This window comes from Tamandua tetradactyla, chromosome 15 (genome assembly GCF_023851605.1).
Source record: "Tamandua tetradactyla isolate mTamTet1 chromosome 15, mTamTet1.pri, whole genome shotgun sequence".
In the NCBI taxonomy this organism is placed as follows: domain Eukaryota; kingdom Metazoa; phylum Chordata; class Mammalia; order Pilosa; family Myrmecophagidae; genus Tamandua; species Tamandua tetradactyla.
The window spans coordinates 29,164,661-29,190,350 of record NC_135341.1 but is presented as its reverse complement, the minus strand read 5'-3'; the positions used below and the strand labels follow the sequence as shown (position 1 = coordinate 29,190,350).

The 25,690-nt window shown below is 38.0% G+C and overlaps 1 protein-coding gene and 1 non-coding gene across 2 annotated transcripts in view; both read right to left on the bottom strand.

Moving 5' to 3' along the window:
* Positions 1–25,690, bottom strand: part of ERC2 (ELKS/RAB6-interacting/CAST family member 2) — an 865,607-nt gene that overhangs the window by 453,760 nt on the left and 386,157 nt on the right. The window contains exon 6 of the mRNA XM_077128970.1: positions 707–874. Coding sequence (XP_076985085.1) covers positions 707–874 — 168 coding nt within the window. The remainder of the gene's footprint in view (positions 1–706; positions 875–25,690) is intronic.
* On the bottom strand, positions 1,759–1,865 carry LOC143658209 (U6 spliceosomal RNA). Its single transcript, XR_013163210.1, has one exon. It is a non-coding gene; the product is annotated as a U6 spliceosomal RNA (small nuclear RNA).

Below are 25,690 nucleotides of genomic sequence, written 5' to 3'. Positions count from 1 at the left end.
ACTTCTTAGCAGAACCAAAGAGGTAATCCAATGAGGAGAAGCAAGGAAATATGATAGTAACATACACTTGTTTTCCTTCTTCTAAGTATGAATAATAAATAGGAAACCAACTTTTCCTTTAACAAACACACACCATACCAGCTTCCTTCAATGGGTGAAAGAATCCTGAAAATTGAGGACATTCTTTAGGAAGTTAAGAAATGCGGAGAGAGGGATCTATAGACATACAGAAACTTTAAGATAGGTGATAGTCTAGATATTTTATGACTTTTGATAAAATCAAACCATTCCATTTCCAATTCAGCATTTGCGGTTCCAAAATCCAAAAAGCTCTGAAAAATGAAAAATGACTTTTTAAGTGTGAAGCAACAAACCCCTTTGGTGGCACAAACTTATATGAACTAACAGGAGGCTACTTACAGTCTTGATTTATTCTTCTTTAGTGTGAGAATCCTATGTTTTTCTGCAGAATTATTCGTGTATTTGCTTACAGGGTATCACAGCAACCCCACTGGGAGTGTTATATAGCCTATAATAGATACATGCAATGGAGCTTACCTTTCCAAAATCCCCCAAAATCTCAATTCCAAAATACATCTGGCCCCAAAGGAAGAGATAAGGGATCTTCTAAGAAAAGCTGTTCAGGTAGGACATTATCTATCAGCTCAAAGTCTCTGCTGACTGGAATCGTGAGACAGTGCCTTACCTCAGTCTGAAGGATGGCAGCCCTCTGTTCTTTGGCAGTAAGCGACTCTTTAAGCACTTCAATGTGTTGCTTGCAATCTGAATTTTGATTGCTAAGGGTTTCAAGCTTTGTTTGTAAGGCAAGAAGTTCTGATTCCTTCTTTGAAAGTTCTTGCTTCAGCTGATCAATCTGTGAAACAACAAAATTACAACAAATTAGAAACTGCTGCTCTGACCCTTTACATTTGAGAACTATTGATTTCTCTTCATTTCAATCGTCAGTGATCATTCATCCCACAGGAAGAACCATGAGTTTGCTTGAGAAGATGGTCTTGGGAATCGCACAGCCTAGGGGTCTGGGGAGATGCTTTAAAGGTGGCTGAGGGTATAGAAAACAGGAAAGGTATGCTTAGCAGACTGCCTTCCACCCCACTGAAGATAAGGACCACAGTTTAATGAAGTCTCCCTGGTCAAAGGCGCTCATTCTTGAACCCGTGAAATCTATTCAACATTGTCCTCACAAGGCTCAAGAGAGAGCTAACAAGGGTGGTCAGCCCCAGGGCATAGCTGGACAGTCTCTGTAAAAGTGGTTAATCAATTGAATCATTGGACTATAGAAAATCTTCAAAAAAAAAAAAAGAAGGAAATCTGGGATTTTGTTTTGCTCATGTTATATAATGAGGAAACACAAAAGAGCATAAAATATACTTAAGCTATAAGAAAAAAAGGACATAAAAAACACCCACCATTCAATGCCTCAAAAAAGCACATTAGAATTACACACATCCCATCCCATTTCCTTTTCCCTCTTGAAAATAATGACCACCTGAATTTTGTGTTTGTTATTTCATTGCTAGTATTTTAGGTTTTTCTACTCAACTTCATTTCCTAAAAATAAAATCATGTTATATACAAACAATTCATTAATTTTCACTGCAATAGAGTACTCCTTTGTAACTATACACCACAACTTATTTCAGCATTCTGCTATTGAGAAACATAGGGTGTGTTTCCAAGTATTTTCTATGTTAAATGGTCCTGTTCTGAACGTTTTTTCCTTTTCTTCTTTTTTTTCAAAATATGGAACGCTTCACGAATTTGCATGTCATCCTTGAGCAGGGGCCATGCTACTCTTCTCTGTATCATTCCAATTTTAGTATATGTGCTGCTGAAGCGAGCACAAATAGGTTGGCTTCCCCCACCCCCCACCCATGGGCAGGCACTGGGAATTGAACCCAGGTCTCTAGCATGGCAGGTGAGAACTCTGTCACTGAGCCACAGTCACACTGCCCTGTTCTAAATATTTTTTTACATGTTGCCTGGTATACATATGCAATAATTTTCTTGAATGACTATCTAGCAGTTAAATTCCCAAACACAAATTGACGCATATAGAATACTACATCCAAGAATGCAGAATACACATTCTACACAATACACAGTCTTTAGAAGGACGTATGGATCATTTACTACAATAGACCATATTTTAGGTCACAAAACAAACAAGTCTTAACACATTTAAGAAACTGAAATCATACAAAGCATATTATCCAACCACATGTGAATGAAGTTACAAAACAAAGACAGAAGGAGAAAGGGAAACTTCACAAATATGTAGAAATCAAACAATATACTCTTAAACAACCAATGGGTCAAAGAAATCACAGGAGAAATTAAGAACTATCTTAGGTAAATGAATATAAAAACACAACATACTATAATTTACGGGATGCAGCAAAGGCAGTGCTCAAAGGGAAATTCATATTTCTAAAATTGTTTACATTAAAAAAGAAGGAAGTTCTCAGCCCATGCACTTTCCAAACAAAGAAACCAATAAAAACAAACTAACAAGCAAAAAAAAAAAATAAAGTCAACAAATGGTGCTGCAGTAATGGGATACTCACATGGAAAAAGAATGAAATGTGACCCTACCATACAGCATACCAAAAAAAATAATAATAAAAATTATGAAAAATAAAGGAAAGAAGATCTCAGATCAGTAACTTAACCTTATGCCTGAGGGAATTAGAAAAAGAAAAGCAAACTAAATCCAACTGAACAGAAGGAAGGAAATAATAAAGATTAAAACTATGATAAAGGAAAGATATAACGGAAAATAAAACAGTGAGACTCAACAAAACAAAAAGCCAAAAGTTGGTTCTTCATAAAAATCAATAAAATTAACAAAGTTTTTGATAGACTGACAAAGAAAAGAAGAGAAAAGACACAAATAACAAAAATCAGATATGGAAAGGAGGACATTACTATCGATCTTAAGGAAATTAAGAGGATTTTATGAACAACTTTACACCAGTAAATCAGATAACCTAGATGAATGGACAAATTCCTATAAAGACACAAATTACCAAAACTGACTCAAGAAGAAATAAAATATCTCAACAGAACAATAACAAGTAAAGAGACTGAATCAGTAATCAAAACCCTCCCATATAGAAAATTCCTGGACTAGATGGCTTCAATGGAGAATTAACACAAATCGTTCTCAAACTCTTTAAACTAATTTGGAGAAGAGGAAATATTTCCAAATTCATTCTATGAAGGCAGCATTACCCTGATGCCAAAGCCAGATAAAGATAACACAAGAAAAGAAAATTACAGATGAATATCTCTTATGAATGTAGATGGAAAAATCCTCAATAAAATACTAGCAAACTGACCAACTGCACATTAAAGAATTATACACAATGATGAAATGGGATTTTTCCAAAGAATACAAGGGTGATTCATCATAAGAAAACCAATCAATATAATACACCACATTAGTAGAATGAGGGGGAAAAAAAAACGACACATGATCATCTCAATTAATGAGAAAAGGCTTCTGATAAAATCCAGTAAACTTTCTTGATTAAAAACTCTCAGAGAAGTAGGAATTGAAGGTAACTTCCTCAATACATATATGCAAAAACCCACAGTTAACATCACACTCAATGGTGAAAAACTGAAAGCTTAGGGGAAACTAAGATCAGGAACAAGACAAAAATATGTGCTATTTCCATTAGTATTCATGAATATACTGTAATTGCTAGCCAGAACAATTAGTCAAGAAAAAGAAATAAAAGGTGTCCAAATTAGAAAGGAAGATGTGAAACTATGCCTATTTGCAGACAACATTATCCCATAGAGAGAAAACGCTACCAGAGCTAATAAATGAATTAAACAATGTGGCAGAGTACAAGATCATATACAAAAATCAGTACTGTTTACATACAGCACTAAAAGTATAAAATTTCCGGAAATAAATTTAACCAAGGATATAAAGAACTTGCATATGGAAAACTACAAATCAATACAATAGTGAAAGAAATTAAAGGAGACATAAATGAATGGAAAGATATTCTGTGCTCATGGATTGGAAGACAATATCACTAAGATGTCAATATTACCCAAAGTGATCTATAAACTTAGTTAATCCCAATCAAAATTCTAACAGCCTTCTTTACAGAAATGGAAAAGCCAATCATCAAATTCATATGCAAGGGCAAGGAACCCCAAATAGACATAACTATCTCGAAAAAGAAGAAGAAATTTGGAGGACTCACACCTCCCAATTTCAAAAAATATTATAAAGCTATGATAATCAAAACAGCATGGTACTGGCACAAGGATAGAAATATAGACCAGTAGAGTAGAAATGAGAATGCTGAAATGATTCAACACATCTATGACTGATTTTTGACAAAGGTGTCAAGCCCTCTTAAAGGGGAAAGAACAGTTTCTTCTACAAATGATGCCGAGAAAACTGAATATCCACACACAAAAGTGTGAAAGTGGATTCCTATATGGAAAATTTACTCAAAATGGATCAACAACCTAAATATAAGAGATAAAACTCTGAAGAAAGCATAGGGAAATATCTTCAGGACCTTGTATTAGGCAAATCAATCCTGACACTTTACACTGAAAGTATGGGAAACAGGAGAAAAAACAGATAAACAAAATTAAAAACTTTTGTGTATCAAATGGAAAAATAATGAAATGTCACCCACCAATAGCACACACATACAAAAAAACAACCTTTTGTGCATCAAAGGACATTATTAAAAAAGTGAAAAGACAAATGAGAAGACAACCAACAACAGAGTAGGAGAAAATATTTGGTAATCATATCTCTGATAAGGGTGTAAAATGCACAATATATAAAGGGCTCCTATAACTCAAAAGCAAAAGGACAAGAAATCCAATTTAAAAATGGGCAAAGTTCTTGAACAGGCATGTTTCCAAAGAAGATATACAAATGATCAATAAGCACATGAAAAGATACTCAATACCATAAGCCATTAGGGAAATGCAAATCAAAACCACACCACTGAGATACCACTTCACACCCAATAAAAGAGCTATATTTTTTAACCTTTTTTTTTTTTATACATGGGCAGTGTCATGGTTAGGGACAGGTGTCAACTTGGCCAGGTTGTGGTACCTGTTCATCTGATTGGGCAAGCGCTGGCCTGTCTGTTGCAATGAGGACATTTCATAGGATTAGGTCATGATCATGTCAGCTACATCCACAGCTGATTCCATTTGTAATCAGCCAAAGGGGAGTGTCTTCTGCAATTAGTGATGCTAAATCCAATCATGGGAAGCCTTTTAAGGAGGACTCAGAGGAGACAGGTTGCATTCCTGCTTTGGCTGGTGAGCCTCTCCTGTGGAGTTCGTCCAGGCCATCCATTGGAGTCATTGGCTTCGCAGCCTGCCCTGTGGATTTTGGACTCTGCGTTCCTACGGTCACGTGAGACACTTTCATAAATTTTATATTTGCAAGTGTTCCCTGTTGGTTCTGTTTCTCTAGAGAACCCTAACTAATACATCTTGGTACCAGGAGTGGTTCTTAAGGAACAGAATCTTAAAAATGAGTTTTTATGAATGGTTTTCTACTCTGACTGGGCTCAGAGACACTAAGGACTCTGATTCCCGTAATCAGAATGACACTCCCAATCCATGGACTGAGTTGGCAAAGGAGATAGTCAAAATATCATCATTCGAGTCTCCTAATGCTTCGCTTGTACGAAGCCAGACTCTGGGGGATAATGTTTTTGACACCTTTACAGAGTTTTGTAGGAATAAGAGTTATAGAGATGTTGGTTGGTTGTTGTTAGATACACTGTCTACATTAAAGGGTGAAAGGGATGGGCTTAAGGCTTCAAACAAGAAGCTTAAGTGCCGTCTGAAAGATGTAGAGGTTTCTATGAGTATCCTGAAGGAAAATTTTATTTCCTGTAGCCGTAGACTTGAGATCTCTGAAAATCAGACTCAGAATCTTATTGTTAGAGTAGCAACTTTACAACGTAAACTGAAATCTCAGTCTTGCATGGTGTCTGCCGTTAAAGTGAGGGCATTGATTGGAAAGGAGTGGGACCCTGAAAAATGGGATGGTGACATATGGATTGATAATGATGTTGGGGGTGAGGTTGAAACCCTAGACCATGCTGAGCCTTCTTTAGATAACCCTGTAATAGTTTGCCCTGAGGACATAGCCGCCCCACCTCCAGCCTGCCTTGAGGAATTGGCCACCCAACCTCCTCCTGAAGGGATTAGCCCTAGAGTTATTAATCCTGTTTCACCAGATGAAACTGCAAATGAAAGCCCTGAAGCAAATGGCTTGGAAGATATTTCTAATTCTTTTCATGACCCACCCCCACCACCCCTCATTTCTTCTAGACCTATAACTAGACTAAAGTCCCAACAGGCCCCTAAAGGTGAGGTACAAAGTATCACACATGAGGAGGTACATTATACTCCAAAAGAACTGTGTGAATTTTCCAATTTATATAGACAGAAATCAGGGGAATATGTGTGGCAATGGATTTTAAGAGTGTGGGATAATGGTGGGAGGAATATAAGGCTGGATCAGGCTGAATTTATTGATATGGGCCCACTAAGCAGAGATTCTGCATTCAATGTTATAGCTAGAGCAGTTAGAAAAGGTGTTAACAGCTTGTTTGGGTGGTTGGTTGAAACATGGATCAAAAGGTGGCCAACATTACCTGAGGTTGAAATGCCAGAACTGCCCTGGTATAATGTAGATGAGGGGATCCAGAGGCTTAGAGAGATTGGGATGTTAGAGTGGATTTATCATGCAAAGCCTGCTCTTACACCCCAGGAATGTCCAGAGGATGCACCTTTTACCAGAACAGTGAGAAATAAATTTGTGAGACTAGCACCATCATCCCTCAAGAGCTGTGTGGTTGCACTTCTCTGTAGGTCAGATATTACTGTAGGAACTGCTGTCACTGCACTGGAATCCTTAAACACAATGGGGATGACAGGATCCCGAGTTGGCAGAAGCCAGGTGGCAGCACTTAATCACCAAAGACAGGGTAGACGCGGGTATTATAATAGACAGCAAACTCAAAGGAGGCATCAAAATTACATGACACGCAAAGATTTGTGGCATTGGCTAGTAAATCATGGGGTGCCTACAAATACAATAGAAGGGCAGCCTACTAAATTCTTGTTGGAGCTGTATAAACAAAAGAGTTCTAGGTCAAGGGAACAGAAGTCTAACCTGAATTACAAAAACACAGAGTCACAGCCCCTTAACCAATTTCCGGACTTGAAACAGTTTACAGACCCTGAGCCCCTTGAATGAAGGGGAGGCCAGGTCCCTATGGGGGAGAAACCTGTTACACTGCCACAAATTTATACTGTTAACCTTCCTCTAAGTCTTCCCCAAGGAGACCGACGGCCTTTTACCAGGGTAACTGTGCATTGGGGAAAAGGAAATGATCAGATATTTCGGGGATTATTAGACACTGGTTCAGAAGTGACATTAATTCCAGGGGACCCAAAACGTCACTCTGGACCACCAGTCAGAGTGGGGGCTTATGGAGGCCAGGTGATCAATGGAGTTTTAGCTCAGGTCTGTCTCACAGTGGGTCCAGTGGGCCCCCGGACCCATCCTGTAGTTATTTCCCCAGTTCCGGAATGTATAATTGGCATAGACATACTGAGCAACTGGCAGAATCCCCACATTGGTTCTCTAACTCGTGCAGTGAGGGCTATTATGGTGGGAAAGGCCAAGTGGAAGCCACTAGAACTGCCCCTACCAAGCAAAATAGTAAATCAAAAGCAATACCGTATTCCTGGAGGGATTGCAGAGATTACTGCCACTCTTAAGGACTTGAAAGATGCAGGGGTGGTGATTCCCACCACATCCCCATTCAACTCTCCTATTTGGCCTGTGCAGAAAACAGATGGGTCTTGGAGAATGACAGTGGATTATCGTAAACTCAACCAGGTGGTAACTCCAATTGCAGCTGCTGTTCCAGATGTAGTATCATTGCTTGAGCAAATCAATACATCCCCTGGTACCTGGTATGCAGCTATTGATCTGGCAAATGCTTTTTTCTCAATAGCTATTAGTAAGGACCACCAGAAACAGTTTGCTTTCAGCTGGCAAGGTCAGCAATATACTTTCACTGTCCTACCTCAGGGGTATATCAACTCTCCAGCCCTATGTCATAATCTTGTTCGCAGAGACCTTGATCGTTTCTCCCTCCCACAAGACATCACACTGGTCCATTATATTGATGATATCATGTTGATTGGACCTAGTGAGCAAGAAGTAGCAACTACTCTAGATTTACTGGTAAGGCATTTGCGTGTCAGAGGATGGGAGATAAATCCAACAAAAATACAGGGGCCTTCCACCTCAGTAAAATTTCTAGGTGTCCAGTGGTGTGGGGCATGTCGAGATATCCCTTCTAAGGTGAAGGATAAATTGCTGCATCTGGCCCCTCCCACAACCAAAAAAGAGGCACAACGCCTAGTGGGTCTTTTTGGATTTTGGCGACAACATATTCCTCATTTGGGTGTGCTACTCCGGCCCATTTATCGAGTGACCAGAAAAGCTGCTAATTTTGAGTGGGGACCTGAACAAGAGGAGGCTCTGCGACAGGTCCAGGCTGCTGTGCAAGCTGCTCTGCCACTTGGGCCATATGATCCAGCAGATCCAATGGTGCTGGAAGTGTCAGTGGCAAATAGAGATGCTGTCTGGAGCCTTTGGCAGGCCCCTATAGGAGAATCACAACGCAGACCCTTAGGATTTTGGAGCAAAGCCTTACCATCTGCTGCAGATAACTACTCTCCTTTTGAGAAACAGCTTTTGGCCTGCTACTGGGCCTTAGTAGAGACTGAACGCTTAACCATGGGCCACCAAGTTACCATGAGACCTGAGTTGCCTATCATGAGTTGGGTGTTGTCTGACCCACCAAGCCATAAAGTTGGGCGTGCACAGCAGCACTCTATTGTAAAGTGGAAATGGTATATACGAGATAGAGCCAGAGCAGGTCCTGAAGGCACAAGTAAGATACATGAAGAAGTGGCACAAATGCCCATGGTTTCCACTCCTGCTGCCACATTACCTTCTCTTTCCCAGACCAGAGCTATGGCCTCTTGGGGAGTTCCTTACAGTGAATTGACTGAGGAAGAGAAAACTCGGGCCTGGTTTACAGATGGTTCAGCACGATATGCAGGTACCACCCGAAAGTGGACAGCTGCAGCATTACAACCCCTTTCTGGGGTGTCCTTGAAGGACAGTGGTGAGGGGAAATCCTCCCAGTGGGCAGAACTTCGAGCAGTGCACCTGGTTGTTCATTTTGCTTGGAAGGAAAACTGGCCAGAGGTGCGTTTGTATACTGACTCATGGGCTGTTGCTAATGGTTTGGCTGGATGGTCAGGGACTTGGAAAGACCATAATTGGAAAATTGGTGACAAAGAGGTCTGGGGAAGAAGTATGTGGATAGACCTTTCTGAGTGGGCTAAAAACCTGAAGATATTTGTGTCCCATGTGAATGCACACCAGAGGGTGACTTCAGCAGAGGAAGATTTTAATAATCAAGTGGATAAGATGACCCGTTCTATGGATACCAGTCAGCCTCTTTCCCCAGCAACTCCTGTTATTGCCCAATGGGCTCATGAACAAAGTGGTCATGGTGGTAGGGATGGAGGTTATGCATGGGCTCAGCAACATGGACTTCCACTCACCAAGGCTGACCTGGCTACAGCCACTGCTGAGTGCCCAATCTGCCAGCAGCAGAGACCCACACTCAGCCCCCGATATGGCACCATTCCCCGAGGTGACCAGCCAGCTACATGGTGGCAGGTTGATTACATTGGACCACTCCCTTCATGGAAGGGGCAGCGATTTGTTCTAACTGGAATAGACACATACTCTGGATATGGGTTTGCTTTCCCTGCATGCAATGCTTCTGCCAAACCTACTATCTGTGGGCTTACAGAATGCCTTATCCATCGTCATGGTATTCCACATAGCATTGCTTCGGATCAAGGAACACACTTCACAGCAAATGAAGTGCGAGAATGGGCACATGCTCATGGAATTCTCTGGTCTTACCATGTTCCCCATCATCCAGAAGCTGCTGGATTGATAGAACGGTGGAATGGCCTTTTGAAAACTCAATTACGGTGCCAACTAGGTGGCAAAAACTTGAAAGGCTGGGGTAATGTTCTCCAGGAAGCTGTGTATGCTCTGAATCAGCGTCCACTGTATGGTGCTGTTTCTCCCATAGCCAGGATCATGGGTCCAGGAACCAAGGGGTGGAAATGGGTGTGGTGCCACTCACTATTACTCCTAGTGATCCACTAGGAAAATTTTTGCTTCCTGTCCCTGCTACCCTGAGTTCTGCTGGTCTACAGGTTTTAGTTCCAAAACGGGGTGTGCTTTCTCCAGGAGAAACAACAGTGATACCACTGAACTGGAAGTTAAGATTGCCACCTGGCCACTTTGGGCTACTTATGCCTCTGGATCAACACACCAAGAAGGGGATTACATTATTGTCTGGGGTAATTGACCCTGACTATCAGAAGGAAGTAGGACTGCAACTACATAATGGAGGTAAAGAAGAGTTTTCTTGGAATATAGGAGATCCCCTGGGGCGTCTATTAGTACTACCATGCCCTGTGATTAAAATCAATGGAAAACTGCAACAACACAATCCAGGCAGGACCACTAATGGCTCTGAGACTTCAGGAATGAAGGTTTGGGTCACCCCACCAGGCAAAGAACCACGGCCAGCTGAAGTGCTTGCTGAGGGTAAAGGGAACATGGAATGGGTAGTGGAAGAAGGTAGTGATAAATATGAACTTCGACCACGTGATCAGTTACAGAAACGAGGACTGTAATGCTGTTTTGTTTGTGTTATACTATTTAAGTTGTAAGATATCAAGTTTAAGAATGAATGTTGCCCAAGGATTTGCACGCTATTCTGGAGAGATTTAATGTGTTTCCAGTTATATGCAGGACAGTTGAGTATTGTCAGGTTAAAAAAAAAAAAATGTGTGCTTATTTGTTTTCATTTGGAAATTAAGTATGGTCTAAGGTGATATATATATATATATATATATATATATATATATATATGTGCCAAGTTGACAAGGGGTGGACTGTCATGGTTAGGGACAGGTGTCAACTTGGCCAGGTTGTGGTACCTGTTCATCTGATTGGGCAAGCGCTGGCCTGTCTGTTGCAATGAGGACATTTCATAGGATTAGGTCATGATCACGTCAGCTACATCCACAGCTGATTCCATTTGTAATCAGCCAAAGGGGAGTGTCTTCTGCAATTAGTGATGCTAAATCCAATCATGGGAAGCCTTTTAAGGAGGACTCAGAGGAGACAGGTTGCATTCCTGCTTTGGCTGGTGAGCCTCTCCTGTGGAGTTCGTCCAGGCCATCCATTGGAGTCATCGGCTTCGCAGCCTGCCCTGTGGATTTTGGACTCTGCGTTCCTACGGTCACATGAGACACTTTCATAAATTTTATATTTGCAAGTGTTCCCTGTTGGTTCTGTTTCTCTAGAGAACCCTAACTAATACAGGCAGGCTCCAGGAATCGAACCCAGATCTCCAGCACAGCAGGTGAGAATTCTGCCACTGAGCCATGCCCACTATTGTTTTTTTAAAAATGGAAAATAAATTGCTGGCAAAGATACAGAAAAGCAAGTACATTGTTGTTGGGGGAGTAAAATAGTGCAGCCACTGTAGGAAATAGCTTTGCAACTCCTCAAAAAGTTAAAATAAAACAACCATAAAATCTGACAAAACCACTTCAAAGGATATAGCCAAAGAAACTGAAAGTAGGGACTCAGAACAGATATTGTACACAAATGTTCATAGCAGCATTATTTACAGTAGTCAAAAGGTGGAAGCAACCAAAAGATTTATCAACAAAATGTAGTATATGTATACAAAATGAAACATTATTCAGCTTAAAAAGGAATAAAATTCTGATACATTTTGCAACATAGATGAACCTTGAAGAAATCATGTTGAATTAAATAAGTCAGACTCAGAAGAACAGATTTTGTATGATTCCACTTAAATGAAGTAACTGGAATATGCAAAACTCATAGGGACAGAAGCAGAGTACAGGTGGCCAGAGATGTTGGATGGGACAGGAAATGAGAGTCAGTGCATAATGGGCACAGGGTTTCTGTTTGGTTCGATGGAGAAGTTCTAGTAAGGGATGGTAGTGAGGGCAGAACAACACTGTGAAAGTGATTAATCTCAATGCCTGTATGCTTGGGAGTGGTGGAGTTGGGAAATTTTAAGTTGTATATATGTTTCCACACTTTGATAAAATGTTGGGCCACATAATATGCACATCTTTAAGTTTATTAGATAATGCCAAAAGAGTTTCCGAACAGTCATATTAATTTGCACGATCACAAGCAGTGTGTAAGTGTTCCAATCATACCACACTTGCCAATATCTTATATGGCCAGTACTTTACATTCTGCCCTTCAAATACAAGTTGGGGTCAACAGTCTTCAAAGACAACCACTCCCAATTCCTTCCTACCTGTACAACCAATTTGGGTAGCTATCTAACCTCCTCTTCTACCTAGTCTAGCCTGTGACTTGTTTTGATGAGCATAATGTAGCAAAAGTGTCACCAGGCTGTTCAGGTCCTACGTGCCTGCTTCCTCAGGCTGGGAATCCAGTCCCTTTGTGAGAAGTTCAATTACCCTGAGACCGTGAGGCTATACGGATGCCCACAGCAGCCGCATGCAGAGGCCATGCAGAAAGAGAGATGCCTGGTGGGAATGATGGTCTCTTGATCTTGTTCCTGGCCTGCAGACAATAACTTCAATGTCTCATTATTAAATGTGATGTTTGCTTTAGGTTCTTATAGACATTCTTTTGAGCTTAAGAAAGTCCCTTTTTATTCCAACTTTACCGAGTTTTTCATTATTTTTAATATTATCAATTTTTCTGCATCTCATGATTCTTTATAATTTTTTATTTTTATTCTCTATATGTGACTGTAATGAATTATATTAATGGATTTATAAAATAGTAATATCTCCTGTCATTACTATGAAAAACCCCACTGGGTCGTGATGTATTATATTTTTGTTTCTGGATTAGCTTGCTAATATTTGGCAGACTTTTTCACCTATGTTTATGAGTAATGCCAGTTTATAATATTTCTATATTTTACTTTCCTTTTTTAAAATTTAGTATCAGTTTAGCATCCCAAATGAATTGGGGAGTGTTCCTTCTTTTTCTCTACTCTGAAATGGTTTGTGTAAGCTTGGACTTTTTTTTTTTTTTTTCAACTAATGTTCACTAGAAATCACCAGCAAAACTATCTGGACCCGATAAGTCCTGGAGCCTAGAGGGCTTGGCCCCTCTAGAACATCAGCTAGTTCCATCTCCCTATCACATATTAGTGACAGACCCTTCCAACATGAAAAAGCTAGAACAGGCATAGACCAAACACCCTTAAAGAGAGGGATAGAAAGATCAAAGGTGATGGTGAAGTTATTCAGAGAAGACAGGATTTAACAAATGAATATGAATGCTGAATCATTAAATTGATATCTCTTTTAGTCTCCAGTAGCTTAAAGCAACTAGAAGTAAAAACCTAAAATTGTGAAATTGTAATCCATGTCAAACTCTGAAATATGTTCTACAACTGATTGTGGTGCTGTGCTTTGAAATTTATTGCTTTTTTGTATATATGTTATTTTTCATTAAAAAAAAGGAGGAAAAAAGTTTATTGTGATGATAGAAAAATATTTAAGCCTTCTAGCCTCCTATATTCTGGAGCAGCTAGAAGGAAAAATCTGAGAGGATCGTATGGTAGCCCATGACAAACTCTGGGATCTGTCCTGTAACTACCTGTTGAAGAGGGTTTTGAAAACTTGCTTTTTTATTTCTTTGCTTTGTATACATGTTATACTATATGGTAAAAAAAAAAAGTTAAAAAAAAAAAAACATCTGGACCCACTATTTTTCTTTTTTCAAAGATCATTACTGACTAAATCCATTTTAATGGTTTAGGACTATTTGTGTTTCTAATTCTCTTGGGTCAATTTTGATAAGTTTTATATTCCCAAGAATTTTTCATTTCACCCAAATTTTCACATTTATTAGCACGAAATTGTTCTTTTATCTTTTATATATTTATATAAAAGGCATCTATGATTATACCCTTTTATTCATTCTTTTTTTGTATCCTTTCTTTTCATTGCTGAATCTCAGTCCAGGTATGTCAAGTTGAACAATCTATTAAAGAGCCAATTTTAGCTTTGTTGATCACCCAATAATATTTTATGTCATATACCATTAATTTATGCTCTGATATTTAAATTATTTCCTTCCTTCTATTTTCTTCAAATTTATTCTATTTTCTTAAGTTGGATACTTATCTCTCTAATTCTAGGCCTTTTCTCTTTTCTTATATTAGCCCTCAAACTATTAATTTCCCTGTCAATAATATTTTAGCTTAATCCCTCTATTTCAATAAGTAGTATTGGCTTCTAAACTCCATTATTATTTCTTCTTTGATTCATCAATGATTTAGAAGTTTGTTTTTGCAATTCCCAAATATGTGGGTGTTTTCTGGCATTGCTGTTAGTTTGCTTTTTTAATTTTTCATTTGCTTTGTGGATAGAGAACATGGTCTGTTTGATACCAGTCATTTGAAATTTGATATGTCTTGATTTATGACACACTATGAGGTCATTTATCATAATATCTTAGGTACACTATGTGCTTGAAAAAATTTATATACCCCAAAATTATTAGGTGCAAAATCCACATGTGTGCATCAGATAATATACACTTTTAATTGGGTTATTTAAATCTTCAACGTTCAGGTTTTTTTTTAATCTGCTTCATCTACTCATTACTTAAAGTGTGTAAAACCATCCACTATCGTGATGAAATAATCAATCCTTCCTTAGAGTTATGCCAATTATTTCTTCTAAAAATGGTTCCTTTGCCTTAAAGTATACAATAGCTTTCTTATGGTATTTGCCTACTGTGTATTCTTCCACTTTCAACCTATCCTTAACTTTGAGACATCTCTTCCAAACAGTATATACCCAGGCTCTATTATCCTGTCTGATGAAATTAACTGGAGCATTTATTATCATTACAGATAAATGCGATTGCATTTCAAACACATTTTCCATATGCTTTCTATTTGCACTGTCCATTCTGTTGCTTCTCTTTTCTTATATGCCTTGCTTTGAATGATATTTGTGTTTCATTCTATATTTTTTGCCTCTACTCATTTACAAGTTAGACTTCTATTTTTTATATTTATTTCCTTTATTTTATTTCCAGTATTTAGGTTACTGTAGAAATTTTGACACGCTTAGTTAAATCTAAAGTCAATTTATAGGCCTGTCTTCTTTCTGAATAATATAAGGATCTTGCGACAGTTTAAGTTCAGTCATCATCCTCTTGGCATACACATTATTGTTATCATATATTTTAGTTCTGTGCTCTTTTGTTTTAACTCTGTTGGACATCATCTTCATTTTTTACAGTCTATGTTTGTTGAAACTTACCCACACATTTATCACTATCTTTATTCATTATTCATTCTTGAATCTCAAATATTCCATCAGGAATCTCCTTTGGCCTAGAATACATCTTTCAAAATTTCCTTCAGTGGGGTTCTATTGGTGGCAAACTCAATTTTTCTCTAAAAATAACTCAATTTTATTCTATTTTCTTGAATACTTGCCGAGTATTAAAAGTAATTTACTAGCTTAAGAGGTATTTTCTCTCAGCATATTGAGGATATTACTCCACTATCTTCTAACTACCATTATTGCTATTGAGAAGTCAACCATCATTGCAAATTCATTCCCTTAAAAATAGTGGGTCTTTTTATCCTATTGTTTTTTTTTTTTTGAAATATAATTTACATACCATTCAACTCATCCATTTGGGTACAATTGATGGTTTTTAGGATAATCACAGAATTACACGCCCATCAACATAATCTAATTTTAGAACATTTTCATCATCTCAAAAAGAAACCTTGTAACAATTAGCAGTCTTTCCCATCCTCCCAACCATAGACCCTAACAGTCATAGTCTATTTTCTGCCTCTATGGATTGGCCTGTTCTGAACATATCATATAAATGGAATCACTCAAAATGTGTACTTTGTGAATGGTTTCTTTCACTTATCATAACGACTTCAAGGTTCATACATAATGTGGCATATTTCAGTACTTTGTTCCTTTTTATTGCTGAATAATAATCCATTGTATGTACATATGCCGTATTTTGATGGACATTTTGGTTACTTCCAGAGTTGGGCTATTATGAAAAATGCTGTTAAGACCATTCATGTTTAAGTTTTTATGTGAATATATGCTTTCATTTTCTTGGGCATATACCTAAGAGTAGGGCTGCTGGACCATACTGTAAATCTATATTTAGCATTTTAGGAAATATCTAAACTTTTTCCAAAATGCTGCACTATTTTACACTTCCACTAGCAATACATTAGGGTTTCAATTTCTCCACACTCTTGCTAACACTTGTTATTATCTGTCTTTTAAATTATAGCCATTTTAGTGGGTTTGAAATGGTATCTTGTGATTTCAACTTGTGTTTCCCTAATGACTAATAGTAGTAAGCATAAATTCATGCACTTATTAGCTATCTATATAGCTTCTTTGGAGACATGTTCTAGCTGTTTTTCAAGACTTTTTGTTTACCTCTGAAATTATGTGGTTTTACTTTCAGGCTAATGGATATGTGTCTATTTATTTATCCTGTTTGGGCTGCTCTGGGCTTCCTGAATTTCTAGATTGGTACCTGTTATCGTCTGGAAAATTTTCAGCCTTCATCTCATCAAATATGGCTTCTAAATAGTGCCTTGGCCCTCACTCTATCTCTTCCTTCTAGAACTCTGATTATATTTGTGTTACACCTTTTTAGTAGTCTGTCTTTCATGTATCTTTAATTATCTTTTATGATTTCAATCTTTATATTTTTTATTTAGTTTCTTCGACTCTATTTTCTATCTTATTAAATCTCTCTTCAGCTCCAATCACTCTGCTAACAAACCTACCCACTAAAGTTCCACTCCTATATTTTCCCATTTCTAGACATTTTATTTGGTTCTATTTTAAATTTGAATGATAATTTTACAGTCTCTTAACCTGTATTCATATTTTCAATCCCTTATTTTGTTGTTTCACCATATAAAACCACTTATTTCCCATTTGATGTTTTCTAATTCCAACATCTAAAGTTTTTCTTTCTGGCTTTTAGTTTATTCTTGCACTAATTTTGTAGTTATCTGGGCTCCTGGCTTTATATAATGGTTCCTATTAGACTCCTCATCTTGGGTAGGCCCAGGCTTCTGTTTTTTTTCTCCAATGTCCTTACAACTTGGAAAACTAAAGTTAAAGTTAACCTGTCTGCCTGAGAAATGCCAAAACTCAAGCTCCTTGCTCTGACTTAGTTTTGGCCCTTGAGGAGCCTTTCAAATATGACAGCACATAAGTACATTTTAAAATATGTCTTCTTAAAATATATTTTATTCAGCTTTGTTGTTGTTTTAAGCAACAAAAACTGGCACAAACAAGATCAGGGCTATTGACAATGACATTATGCACAAGCAGAGTGGGATGCTTAAAAAAAAGGAGTGAGACTCCTATCTTTAGAAAAACTCACATTGTACAACTTGTTAGAAAGTTCAGTGTGCTGGGAAATCTCACTTGCAGAGAGAAATAAAATTACATCAGAGAACAAATAAGTTTCATCTTACTTGCCAAATCTAAAGAATTGATAGTGGCTGGCCAGAAAGTGGTCTTGAGAAAGAGTTTGGTTATGCTTAAAGGTTCAATGGGAAAGAATCATGATTGATTATCCACATCTGCCCTGAGTATGTGTATGTATGAGTGAGTGGTGGCTCCACTCAGGTATGTGAATCCAAGAAATGTATTTTCTCTTTGTAATTTAATGAATCATCATTGAGTCTATGGCCATTTCTACCTTGAACAAAATTAAGAGCCATTCCAACTCTCTCTCTCTCTTTCACACACACACCAGGAAGAGAATCAGGATTCAGATGGCCTAAAACAATAAAATACATTAAAAAATCTGTTGTGATCAGCATGATCAGTACTTTTCTCAAGGATATAGCTCCCAAATCATACCCAGTTGTAGTTGAGAACATAATATATAGTTGATTCCACATATGAAACTGATTCATCTGAAATTAAAGCTAAAAGAAATTCGACTCCACGGGCCTAAGCGAAGATGATGCTCATAGTAGAAAAAAAAATCATTTGTTCCAACTTCCCCAAATACTGGAGTAGAAAGCTAGAGTGGGAGTGGGGTTATTGAGAGAAGAATTTGAATGAGATTAAGTTGGTCAATGGGATGACATTTAATAGAAACTCTATCTACATATACTTTGTCAAGAAAAATAGTTTGATAATGATAAAACTATTTCAGTCTATAAATATTAAGTAGACAGTGGCTATAAATAGATCAGTATCACTGCCATGAGGTAAATTTTCAAAACACATTTCATGCAGGCAATAACAAAAAAGGTTTTTTCTAAGGGGAATATAGTTACAGGGTAAAAATTCATATTCTCCCATAAAAATGATGGCTTTTGCTTCTTTTATAGTCATAAACTCAATAAAAATGGAAAGTGATGCAATCGAATATACATAAGAACGGGGGCCAGGGAAGGTCTGTCTCCATGATGGCAAGAAGAGAAGCCAATCAGAATTACATCACGTGCTTTCTATGAAGCCCATGTGGACATCAGACACACTTCATCTCATCTGAAAGTTCTTCCTCCATTTACGACTATGACACAACCAACACCCTGAAAAAAAAAACACTCTGCCAAGGAAAACAGCTTCTTTTTCACTGTCAATATGGCCCTCATCTCTAAAAAGCAATATGCTTATTATCATACAGTTTGGGTTGTGAGGCTTGGAATCCGTCAGAGGTTAATAAGAAAATGTGTTACAAATTCAGAAAAAAGTGGAAATCTAAGATAGCAGAGTGGTGTCTTTGGCAAACAGTGAAAACACAGGGAGCGGCTAATATAGAAGTCCAGGTATCAATAGATGAAAAATGTGTGAGAGTAGGAACAAAGCCTATACAGAACAGAGGGTGCCATCATTCTTTCCTTATCAGAAAAACAATTTTTTATTTGGAGCATTCTATTCTCAAGGGCTTATTGGTACTCCTGAAAGTAACCCAGGCTTTCCACGGCCTCTTAGATTCAACTCTCTCAGTTCTACTCATCTAGGCCTTCACAGCTGGAGTAGGAATTGGAATTTAAACAGGGGAGAGGTGCATTGCTCAGGAAGTCTCCCAGCATCTCCATTCTCAGGGACAAGGTGTATGTGCCACCGAACCCCTGTACGAGACACGGGGAGAGCCATCCTGTTTTCCTCACCTTCACACAAGCTGAGATTTTGAGCTCTGCGTTTCTGTTTCTGCAACTCCTCTTCCACCTTCCGAAAAATGTCATAGCATGGTTCTTCTATAACATCATATTTATAGAAGCAATCTAGGTCTTCATTGCTACTTGATTTAATCACAGAGCTTTCAAGAGGTGCTACTATTCCAATTAACGCTCAGGGCCATAATGGAGTCAGTTTTATGAATCGTAGGTGATAAAAACCAATTTCAACTAGATAATACTTTGAAAATATAAACAAATGAGAATGCAGGTGTATGATCAATATGAAGGTCTTTACTTTTTCATTATTAGTTTGTATTTTCCAAAATTTTCCTTTTTTATTTTAAAAATAGTAAATTTCCAGAAAGTCATGACCGAGAACATTTTAAATCTTCTATTAACAAAATAACTAAGATCAACAAACACCTCCAAGCTTAGCCTTTGTAAACAGTGGGCACTCAGAGGGCACCTGTCCAAAAGGTCCCAGGCACATTTTTAGCCCCAGGGCCTATTTTTAAGCTTTCTACATATTTATTGTAAACCGCAAAAAAGGCACAATGTTTTGCTGCAATGTCAGGTTTGGTTTCTAAAGAGCTCTCCATTATCCTCTGCAGCATTTCCTAAGAATTTCTGACATCTTTTTCCACGAATCTTTGAGTCTCTAGAAACCATTAAAACAACAGTTTCTACAGTCAACTGCCCCTGCCTTGAATCCAGCAATTTCTGCTAGCTGGAGTCTAGAGTCATTTTATGGTCCCTACTTCTATCACTGCCACTGTAAATCCAATGAATTCAACAATTACTTTTCCATTTCCCACAAAAGTTGCAGAGCCTCTAGGTTTTTGCATTTTCAATCTGTTTCTTTTCATTTTGGAAAACCTGTCATTTCACAAAAATTCTTGCTTCCTTATCTGTGTGGAATGGGGAGCGGGGGAATATTTTTACTTATCCTTCTATGTATGTTCAGACAGCAGTATGATTTTGCATTATTCACCAGCCCTGTCATTGCTGCTTGCCAATATGATTATTTCAATAAAAAGCACTAACTCTAACCTAAGTAACTTGTATTACTCCAACCAGAAGTGACCCCATCAAATCTTTTTTAATAAATTTTTACTTCTACATGAATTTGATGAAATCTTAAACATTTAAAAAATATCTGAATTTAAATAAGTGTTCACTTAACTCTAGAATATTTTTCCAGTAATATGCCACTATTTTCACTGTAAAATATTAGAAAGTACAGTGTAGAAAAATTATGCTATATCTCCATTATATTGTAATTAGAATATACTGAGAACAATGTAAAAAATTTTCACAATCCCATTACAAAAATAAATGCTTTCTATCAGTGGTAAAGAGAGTTCAAATAGAGTCGAGAGGCTACTCTGGAGGTTGCTCTTACACAAAACTTCAGGTAGACCTTGCTACCTATCATGACCTGTCAACTCCCAACCAGAACCATTCCATCCAATCCTAAAGAACACCTAGGGCAATATATAAGATTCCATAAGGGTTCCATGCACTAGAGTAACTTTCCAGAAACCTACAACCTCCAGAGGGGTCCCTGGTCCAGATAAGGCCTGAAAACTAGCCCAGCTTCCCCAGAACATCAGATAGTTACATCTCCCTACCCCATTTTAGTGACAGACCCTTCCAATATGAAAAATTTAGAATGGCCATAGCCCAAACTCCCCTAAAGAGAGTGTTTTGAGTACATTTCTTACTTTCCCAGCAAAGTCGTCATCACTGTTGAGTAGGGAGCACTTCAAATGTCATTACTTTTAGTGCTCCTCAGTAGCTAGCTCAGTGACACATTCTAAAAATAGTACTTAAAAGGATCTGGGGTCTGCAGTGCTGTACTTCTCAAAATTCACCACTGAAAGTTTTACCCACATAATTCTGCATAAACTTAAGAGTTCAAGAGACCCCAGGATGATGGTGAACAATTACACAGTGTGTGTAACCCAGCTGTCTCTGGGTATTCATTTTGATGTTGGCAACTGTGGTAGCTAGGTTCAGGTGTCAACTTGGCCAGGTGAAGGTGCCTAGTTCTATCGCTGTGGACATGAGCCAATGGCATGTGAACTTCATCTGTTGCTGATTACATCTACAGTTAGCTAGGAGGCATGCCTGCTGCAATGGATAATGTTTGATTTAACTGGCTGGAAGCTAAAATGAGAGAGCTCAACGTAGCACAGCCCAAGCAGCTCAGCATACCTCATCTCAGCACTCGCAGCTCAGCCCGGGCCTTTAGAGATGCAGAAAGGAATCACCCAGGGGAAAGTTGTTAGAACCCAGAGGCCTGGAGAGAAGGGCAGCAGAGATCACCCTGTGCCTTCCCACGTAAGAAAGAACCTCAGTTGAAAGTTAGCTGCCTTTCCTCTGAAGAACTAACAAAATAAATCCCCTTTTATTAAAAGCCAATCCATCTCTGGTGTGTTGCAATTCTGGCAGCTAGCAAACTAGAACAACAATCAATATATTCAAATAAACTTTGTAGAAAAGTTTTCCAAATAGACTACAATGGACCATACACTACACTAGGCATCTGATTTTACAGGATTTTTAACCCAAACCTCTAAAAACTAATGAGTTCCATAATAAGTGATTTACCCAACTGGAGTCAATTCCCTCAAGCCTAAGGGACCCCACAAAGCACAAAAGACACACACTTCAAGGCCTAGACACTTAGCAGCAGCTACGTCTTAAAAGACATGATCAACTGTTCCCAGGCTCAAAGTAGAAGAATTAAGAAAAATAATTATTTAAAGTAATGAAATTAATCAAGGGCAATAAGTATTATGGTTTGCTCTAATAAGAACAATATTTCAATGGGGAAAATATAAAAACTCTTACTAGTACTTTTTAGCTCATTTTTTGTTGGTCTGTAAAGCATATCAATATGCTTTACACATTACAGGATATTACAGGAACTCATTTTTATTTGTATTTCTTAGAAATCCATCTTTCCCTATCAATAAAATTAAATATATAATCTATCTTATTAATTATATTTAGCTATAATTATACAATAATAATAGGTACAACTATTAGCTACTTTTTGAGCCAGGTACTTATTACATCATTTCATTTAATCTTTGAGCTACCCTCAAAAGTTGGTCATGGTGTTTCCATTTCACAGAAAGTATAACTGCAATTGAGTGAAGTAAGTCACTCCCCCAGCGCCACACAGCTATCAACAGGTACAACACAGATTTGCCAGAATCTGCTTTAGTTTTCAGCCTGGGCTGTTTCTACCACAATGCATACAATTCTCAAACATTCTTCTAACCTAACCACTTTTGGAATCCTTAAAAGTAAAAAGTCATTAAATGTTAAATGGAACTCAAGGCCTAATGGTGAGCAGACAACCTTGAGCCTGACTTCCTTGCTGAAGACCACATAAGTGTTTTATTCAACTGGGCAAAGTCCATCATGAGAGGTGGAGTTTGCAACTTTCATGGCATTTTCATCTGCATAAGCAGCTTGAACTATCTCCACTGTTGAAAGACAGGGTAGGGGGGGTGAAGTATCAAACAAAACAGTAAGCTCCCCAAACATCTAGAGTCTACTCATTATGGTACCTGATGTCCATTAGCTCTAATGTCTGAGAGGAGGGGATGTGAGAAGGAAACTAGAGGCAGAACTGGCAGAGAAACCCACTCTGCATTTTGTGTCAGCTTCTGAAAGGAAGGGTTTACACTCAAATCTACTGGCCGCTCTCCTTCTAATATCTTTACCACTTGATCCACATTTTTATTCACTATCTCAATTTCTACTTACAGATGGAAAGTTGGCAGAAGTAAGCACAGTATTTTTGTTTGTTTGTTTGTTTTCCCTGGAGAAATACACATACAAGCACACACATATAACAGTGAAATAAATGGTAAATATTATAATTTCCTCTCTGTAATTTGAAAATTCTCTGCAATGACTATGCTCCTAGCTTACAACTGATGCAAATCATGGCCACCACTTAAAATTTTTTCTACCCACTCCCAATGCCTTCTCATAGAATTCTGCCTTACTCTAACTCTGCTGCATTTTATAAGGCAACAAACAAAATTGAAACACAGAATAAGAACAGAAATGTTTCAGAGCAAATTATAGTACAGAAACTGTTTAAAAAGTTGGAAAAGGGATCAGATTTTGACTAGAGATATGAATGAAGCTGATCTGGATAGGACTGGGGTAGATCAGAATACAGGGTAAAGATGATATCATGCATATTTTAAAATTTCAACGTCTGTGTGAGACCAAAGGGAAAGATGTTTAGTTGGCGTAACATTTATATTTTGAGCAGCGCATTACCTAATTTAACTTGTATGGTCAGTATAGTTGAACACTGTAAGTACATGGAATCTTGAACAGGGTGTGAGATCTTATGGGTTTGTCCAGGTTAGTGCAATGCTCCAGTAAATCCCAGAGTAATTTTGGGAGTGACTAAAGAAGTATTTGCAAAGTTCCCTTGGGGAACTGAGGAGAAAGGAGGAAATATTCAAATTCAGCATTTGGGAGAGTTTCTGATATTCTTGCAAGCAGTGAGGACAACCAAATCAACAGGCTGAGCCCACGATCTTCGCCCTTATGATACTTATTCCTGCAAAGGATAGGCTAAGCCTACTTAAAATTATGCCTGATCACCCCAAGAAAACCTCTTTTCTCACTCACATGTGGCCTAAGCTAACTCAGCAGGTGAACTCTCTGCCCTCCCCTCAACTGGAGACATGACTCTCAAGGGTGTAAATCTCTGTGGCAACATGGGATTAGCTGGGACCCAGCAACACAGGACTGAGAAATCTTTGATCAAAAGGAGGAAGAGAGAAACGAGACAAAAGAAAGTTTCAGTGGCTGAGAGGTTTCAAAGTCGAGAGGTTATTCTTATGCAGTATATAGATATCTCTTTTTCAGTCTGTGGTGTATTGGAGTGGCTGGAGGGAAGTACCTGAAACTGTTGAGCTGTGTTCCAGTAGCCGTGATTCTTGAAGACAACTGTATAATGATATAACATTTACAATGTGACTGCGTAATTGTGAAAAGCTTATTTCTGATGCTCCCTTTATCCAGGATATGGGCAGATGAGTAAAAAAAATATTGATAGAAAATAAATAAATAATGGGGGAAGTAAGGGGTAAAATAAATTTAGTAGATGGAAATACTGGTTGTCAATGAGAGGGAGAGGTAAGGGGTATAGGATGTATGAGTTTTTTCTTTTTTCTTTCTTTTCTCTTTCCCGAGTAATGCAAATGTTCTAAAAATGATTACAGTGAAAAATACACAATTATGTGATGATAGTGTGAGCCACTGATTATACGCCATGTGTGTTAGTTAGATTCAGTTGTCAACTTGGCCAGGTGAGCATATCTAGTTTTGTTGCTGCGGACATAAGCCAATGGTACGTGAACCTCATCTGTTGCTAATTACATCTGCAGTCAGCTAGGAGGCGTGTCTGCTGCAATGAGTGACGTTTGACTTAATTGGCTGGTGCTTAAATGAGAGAACACAATGTAGCACAGCTGAAGCGCTCGGCATTCCTCATCTCAGCACTAGCAGCTCAGTCCAGGCCTTTGGAGATGCAGAAAGAAGTCACCCCGGGGAAAGTTGTTGGAACCCAGGGGCCTGGAAAGAAGACCAGCAGAGACCATCCTGTGCCTTCCACGTAAGAAAGAACCTCAGTGGAAAGTTAGCTGCCTTTCCTCTGAAGAACCAACAAAATAAATCCCCTTTTATTAAAAGCCAATCCGTCTCTGGTGTGTTGCGTTCTGGCAGCTAGCAAACTAGAACACCATGTATGGAATGTATGTGTGTGAAGATTTGTCAATAAAAATATATTTAAAAAAAAAACAGCAAATGATAGGAAAAGAAAAAAATAAAATTTTTAAATGTTCATATATGGTTATTATTTCCAGAAGCAAAATACTTTCTTTAAGTAAAGAAAGAAAGAAAGCATTTCAAGTCTTAAAAGACTACTTGTGGCTATTCATGTATTTAATAACTATGCATATATAAAAATAATAGATATTTAGATGCTCAGTCCACTTGCAACCCAAAATTTAATTATGAGAAATGCTAATCAAGTTCTTCAAAATTGGCAACAGCAATATGAATTAATGGGGCATGTTACTATCATAATATTTTCTAAATATTTAATAGCAACAGATAGCAATAATAATAGAAACTGCAACTGCAATGCTTGCCATTTGGAGATCAGGTATTTGACTAAATGCTTTAAATGAATAATCTCTTAGAGTTATCAGAGCAGCCCAATC